At 40.6% G+C, this 6,469-nt stretch overlaps 2 protein-coding genes across 2 annotated transcripts; both read left to right on the forward strand.

The window, feature by feature from the left end:
* The first annotated feature begins 2,101 nt into the window (after window positions 1–2,101).
* Window positions 2,102–2,866, forward strand: LOC140167477 (uncharacterized). The gene has a single exon (XM_072190783.1). The coding sequence runs from the start codon at window positions 2,102–2,104 to the stop codon at window positions 2,864–2,866; it is 765 nt and encodes a 254-aa protein (XP_072046884.1).
* Window positions 2,867–3,744: 878 nt separating this feature from the next.
* Window positions 3,745–4,536, forward strand: LOC140167478 (uncharacterized). The gene has a single exon (XM_072190784.1). The coding sequence runs from the start codon at window positions 3,745–3,747 to the stop codon at window positions 4,534–4,536; it is 792 nt and encodes a 263-aa protein (XP_072046885.1).
* Window positions 4,537–6,469: the final 1,933 nt, after the last annotated feature.

A 6,469-nucleotide genomic window follows, 5' to 3' on the forward strand; every position in this document is an offset into this window, starting at 1 on the left:
CTGGCCGTGTTTAGCAGTTTTTCTTTCATGACTTTTTGCCAAAGTGAAAACTTTTCGAAATATATCCTAAAAACCGGGTGTCTAAGTTATTTGGACAGACAATAGCAGCGACAGAGGTGTCATCAAATTTGGAATAGCATGGTTTTAAATATATTTTGTACCCAGCGAAAAATATCATAGAACAATAGCGTTTTGTTTCGTGTAAATATACAGTAAGCCAAAAAATTAAGGTACCAGTTATGTTTACCCCCTGTATATCCTAAACAAAGACAGATATGTCATAATTGGAACCAGCAGCCAATAGCTGCATCTTTTAGCTCGAATTTAAGACCTCATTCGTTGAAAATGCTCAAGAAATAAAGACACGACGATCCAAAACCCCAAGGAAGGTGCCAATTTCAAAGTTGCAGTTTCCTCCATTGCATGCGCTATTGATTTGTACACAAAGCGTTCGCAAACATAGGAACTAGCGCTGTGCTTCCATTGATTAGCACGTTAAAACTACTGTCATGCTTTCTTTGATAGAACACAAAAGTGCAACTTTTGACTTCGTCTCTTCAGTAGGTTTTAGATCACCGTTTCTTTAACTCTCAACCAATTACAACAAATAAGGTCTTGAATCAGAGCTAAAGAGTTCAGGTATTACCTGCTTGTTTTAATTTTGACATGTTTGTCTTTAATTAGGATATACAGGGGTGAACACAACTGATACCTTAATTTTTTGGCTTACTGTAGTCCCGCGCGCCGCGGTGCATCTGTTTATTCTTCTTTTTCAGTCGTTTTTTTAAAACTTGCTGGTCATGCTACCGCATGACTCTAATGATCAGTAAATTCCTCGATATGCACAGTTTTTATGACCACGAAGGTAACATCCACATATCTCTTTCAAACACGCGGCGGGTGGGGTAGATGTTAGTGCCTGGCTTTCGAAATATTCCATATACTTCCCATGGCACATGGCACATGGCTACATCGTAACACCCTATGACGTCATTCTGTCAATCATATGACGTCATCAGTGAGAGATATCCCGATTGTAGACAAGATATCAACCCCGGGATATCAACACAGCATCACCATCTGCCAGTGGCGTAGATTTCTTTTTGACATTGGGGGGATGAAGTTGGAAAAAAATCTTGAAGTATAGTCAATCCAGCACCCTTTGGCGACAAAATTAGTTTATGATATAAATGCGCGCGAAGCTCGCAAAAATTTTGCTATTTTGAAGCTAAACTGATGAAATATGGTGTAAAAGTAGATTAAATGCGCGCGAAGTGCGCGAAAATTTGCACTTTTGGGGCTAAAATGTGCAAATATGAGGTTAATTTGGTCAGAAACCCATTATCAGGCGTCAACATTGGGGGATGATTGTATGGACCATCCCCCCATGGCAAAATATTGGGGGGGATAAATTCCCCCCATCCCCCGGGATCTACGCCTATGCCATCTGCTGAAGACGCTAGTCGGACTACATGTAGTGAAAACGTTCCAGGTGAGCGAAAAATAGTGTAGTGTTGAAGTTAAAACTTTAATTCATCTACCACTACGTATGAATATCCACTCGTATAATTATGTACATGTTTGTTCTTTTCCAAAGTTTGTGATGCTGATGCCCACACACAAGGCCGGGAGTTTGTTTTCTCCATTCCTGCTAATTACGGCTTGTGTAGTTATCCTCATATTCTACTGACAAGTGCATTTGTCACGGCCCGTGTCACGGTAACAATAGCCGCGATAGATTTCAGCGAATTGTATTCAGTGGACACAATAGATGTCGTCAGAGTTACGCTACCAAACTCTGTATGTATGCGTACCTCTGGTGTGAATAACCGTCAAACCATCTTCGTTCAATCTACAAAACCAATTTCAGTGCATGTGTTTAACAGAAACGTTGGTGGTGATGGGTTTTTAGCCATACCAACAGGAAGGCTTGGGTTAACATATTACATAGCAGCATATCAACCAGATCATTTCTGGTACTCATTTATTGCCATAAGCTCTTTAAACATCACAACTACAATTGAAATAACTCCAAGACATGAAAGTCCTTACACCCGAGTCACCATTGGCCCTTACCAAACATATCTGGTTAGACTGAATGATGACCCTACTGCATGGGACTCGCCTACAAGCTGACCACCCGATTTCAGTCGTGGCTGGCTCTGAATGCTCTGATATTCCATATGATGATGGTGATGATAACTGTGAACCCTTACTAGAACAACCACCACCAATCGAACTACTTGGACACAGATTCTTGGTTGGCCCCTTTAAGAGACGCAGTTCAGGCTATATATGTCGCATTATTGCAGTGAGTGAGATCCCAACAAATATCCAAATATCAAACAGAAGCGATGTACAACTCAACTCTGGAGATATGCATGAGATTGATGTTACAGACAATACCTTGATTGGAATTGTATCTGACAATCCAATCTTGGTGATGCAGTACATGAAATCCTACTATACTGACAGCGCTGGAAACCCATCAATGGTGTTGGTTACCTCGGTGGACCAATTTTCTACAAACATCAGTTTCCCAGTACCTGAAATGGTATTTGGATACTCACCAGAGTTTACCTATTATGTAAATGTTGCTATTGACTGTGTGCATAAATCCAATCTATTATTTGACGGGCAGACAATGGAAGACTGGGAAGTGTTAAGAGGTGATGACGGTGTCATGTGCCTGTTGCGTCACCAGACCACACCTGGATTGCATCATTTGGGACATCCTGAAAATGCACCATTTTATGCTACAGTTTATGGTTACACGCTAAGCGGCAGTGCCGGTGGAGCCGTTGCCTATGCCTATCCAGCTGGTTTTAATTTACACAGTGTGCTAGACAAAGGCAAGTTATTTTGAAGCTAAACTGATGAAATATGGTGTAAAAGTAGATTAAATGCGCGCGAAGTGCGCGAAAATTTGCACTTTTGGGGCTAAAATGTGCAAATATGAGGTTAATTTGGTCAGAAACCCATTATCAGGCGTCAACATTGGGGGGATGATTGTATGGACCATCCCCCCCTGGCAAAATATTGGGGGGGGGGATAAATCCCCCCATCCCCCAGGATCTACGCCTATGCCATCTGCTGAAGACCCTCGTCGGACTACATGTAGTGAAAACGTTCCAGGTGAGCGAAAAATAGTGTAGTGTTGAAGTTAAAACTTTAATTCATCTACCACTACGTATGAATATCCACTCGTATAATTATGTACATGTTTGTTCTTTTCCAAAGTTTGTGATGCTGATGCCCACACACAAGGCCGGGAGTTTGTTTTCTCCATTCCTGCTAATTACGGCTTGTGTAGTTATCCTCATATTCTACTGACAAGTGCATTTGTCACGGCCCGTGTCACGGTAACAATAGCCGCGATAGATTTCAGCGAATTGTATTCAGTGGACACAATAGATGTCGTCAGAGTTACGCTACCAAACTCTGTATGTATGCGTACCTCTGGTGTGAATAACCGTCAAACCATCTTCGTTCAATCTACAAAACCAATTTCAGTGCATGTGTTTAACAGAAACGTTGGTGGTGATGGGTTTTTAGCCATACCAACAGGAAGGCTTGGGTTAACATATTACATAGCAGCATATCAACCAGATCATTTCTGGTACTCATTTATTGCCATAAGCTCTTTAAACATCACAACTACAATTGAAATAACTCCAAGACATGAAAGTCCTTACACCCGAGTCACCATTGGCCCTTACCAAACATATCTGGTTAGACTGAATGATGACCCTACTGCATGGGACTCGCCTACAAGCTGACCACCCGATTTCAGTCGTGGCTGGCTCTGAATGCTCTGATATTCCATATGATGATGGTGATGATAACTGTGAACCCTTACTAGAACAACCACCACCAATCGAACTACTTGGACACAGATTCTTGGTTGGCCCCTTTAAGAGACGCAGTTCAGGCTATATATGTCGCATTATTGCAGTGAGTGAGATCCCAACAAATATCCAAATATCAAACAGAAGCGATGTACAACTCAACTCTGGAGATATGCATGAGATTGATGTTACAGACAATACCTTGATTGGAATTGTATCTGACAATCCAATCTTGGTGATGCAGTACATGAAATCCTACTATACTGACAGCGCTGGAAACCCATCAATGGTGTTGGTTACCTCGGTGGACCAATTTTCTACAAACATCAGTTTCCCAGTACCTGAAATGGTATTTGGATACTCACCAGAGTTTACCTATTATGTAAATGTTGCTATTGACTGTGTGCATAAATCCAATCTATTATTTGACGGGCAGACAATGGAAGACTGGGAAGTGTTAAGAGGTGATGACGGTGTCATGTGCCTGTTGCGTCACCAGACCACACCTGGATTGCATCATTTGGGACATCCTGAAAATGCACCATTTTATGCTACAGTTTATGGTTACACGCTAAGCGGCAGTGCCGGTGGAGCCGTTGCCTATGCCTATCCAGCTGGTTTTAATTTACACAGTGTGCTAGACAAAGGCAAGTATGCAAGTGTATTAATTTGCATTATATTTTATTGAGCATAATAAGTCTTTTGTCATTGAAACAATGAAATATAAGAGAAATTGACTTCTTCTGGTGTTACCACATAATTAATTTGAATGACATTGGACACCCAGATTTATCGACGAAAAACCAGGGTTTTCTGTTCTACTGTGCAATATACTTGCCACATACGTGTTTTTTGTTTGGTTTTTTTCAACGCACAAGGTCGTAGGCAATTGGTCGGACCTCATCTGCCCAGAACATATTGACCCAGGTCAGCATACCGCCATATCCTTCCCGACATGCTTATAGTAGCCAAGTCCGTAGAAGAGTGGATCCACACACATGTACACAAATATACATTTGGCCAAATTTTATTATACGATTAATACGAATTTATTAAACATGGTAACAAATATTCTCTAGCAAATCGGTTATAGATGGAACTGGTAGGCATATTATAAATACGGGATATTAAAATATATCTTCCTGACCAGCCAGATCTGCGCATGGTCAAAGACGAGTATCAGACCGACGCAAACTGGCTTAGTCTACACATCAGCCAGTTTGGTTCCGCCCCTCCACAGGGAGCGTAACCTGTGTAGGAGACTCGGTCGGACCTGGTCGGACCTCATCTCTCCCCATCGATTGTGACCTATAATCCCCGACATTGCCCTTATGAACTCACATCCGCCTGGGTCAATCTACTTGTTTTGTGTCAAGTTGCGATTGACCAATGAATTGGTGTCATTCTCTCATGAATATGTACAAGGTGTAATAACGTGTCATATCACACGGGTATAGAACCAATAAGATTGCAGGAACGGTTTCACGTTTTTAAGAATTATATATTTTTTTCAAGTTAAGGGTATACGATGTATTGTTAGTCGAAGCAGCAAAAAAATTAGTTCACAGCTTCTTGCGAATGGTAGTGAGCTTTAGCAAAAATTGCATTGCTCAATTGCGAGCGTGTAGAAGAATTCAAATATCACAGATATACTTTTGTAGGTCCTGTGGTTCTTGAGTTATGTTGTAAAGAGGGCTGAAACAACAACACTTTTGTAAAACGTGCATAACTCATTAACAACAATAAATTAACAAGTTTTCAAAGTACTAGTATATGATTTGTAGAATGAACCAAAGTGTTAAATTTGGCGATATTCAGACTGAATTTTTCAATGTTGGTTAATGAAGGAGTTAAACAAGGCTGTGTCTTGTCTCCAGTTCTATTTAGTATATTTATTCATGAGTTTAGCGAGCTTCTGAAACACCATGATATGGGCGTAAGAATTCACGATGTTTGTATCGGAAGTCTCTTCTGGGCTGATGATGTAGTATTAATAGCTAATAGTGAAAATGAATTAAACAAAATGCTGGATTTAGCTGCACAATTTGCAGAGGACTGGAAGTTAAACTTCAACTTTGATAAGTCTAATGTTTTGATCGCGGGCCAACGCACAGACAAAAATAAGCTTTGGAAATTAGGAGATAATTTTATTTCAGAAGTCGACACTTGTCTTACAAATACTTAGGCGTTAAGGGATCATAGTCATATTGATGACGTAATTAGAAAGGGTAATCGACTTATAGCTTATGTAAAATCGATCATTGATAATTTTGACGACTTCAACCGTGTGTATTATGGTGATATTTTATGGCGGTCAATTGTTCTACCTTCCATTAATTATGCTAGCTCAGTTTGGGTGTGTAACAGTCAAAATGATATTGATAGAATTGAGAGTTTGCAATTGCAAATGGCACGCCATATCCTTAGAGCTACCCGAAATACCCCGCGCGTTGCGCTATATGGTGATTTGGGATGGGTTCCGATTGCAACCACGCAGAATACATTCAGAGCTAAATATCTTTCTCGTTTAATTGATATGGACTTGCATCGTTGGCCAAAGCTTTTATTCAATTCCATGCTCAGTCTACAGAACAACCAAAATACTGCGCGTTTCAAATGGT

Source organism: Amphiura filiformis, chromosome 13 (genome assembly GCF_039555335.1).
Source record: "Amphiura filiformis chromosome 13, Afil_fr2py, whole genome shotgun sequence".
In the NCBI taxonomy this organism is placed as follows: domain Eukaryota; kingdom Metazoa; phylum Echinodermata; class Ophiuroidea; order Amphilepidida; family Amphiuridae; genus Amphiura; species Amphiura filiformis.

Excerpts from the sequence above, each read along its gene's own strand:
- LOC140167477 (XM_072190783.1), top strand. The coding sequence starts at position 2,102 with ATGACCCTACTGCATGGGACTCGCCTACAAGCTGACCACCCGATTTCA.
- LOC140167478 (XM_072190784.1), top strand. The coding sequence starts at position 3,745 with ATGACCCTACTGCATGGGACTCGCCTACAAGCTGACCACCCGATTTCA.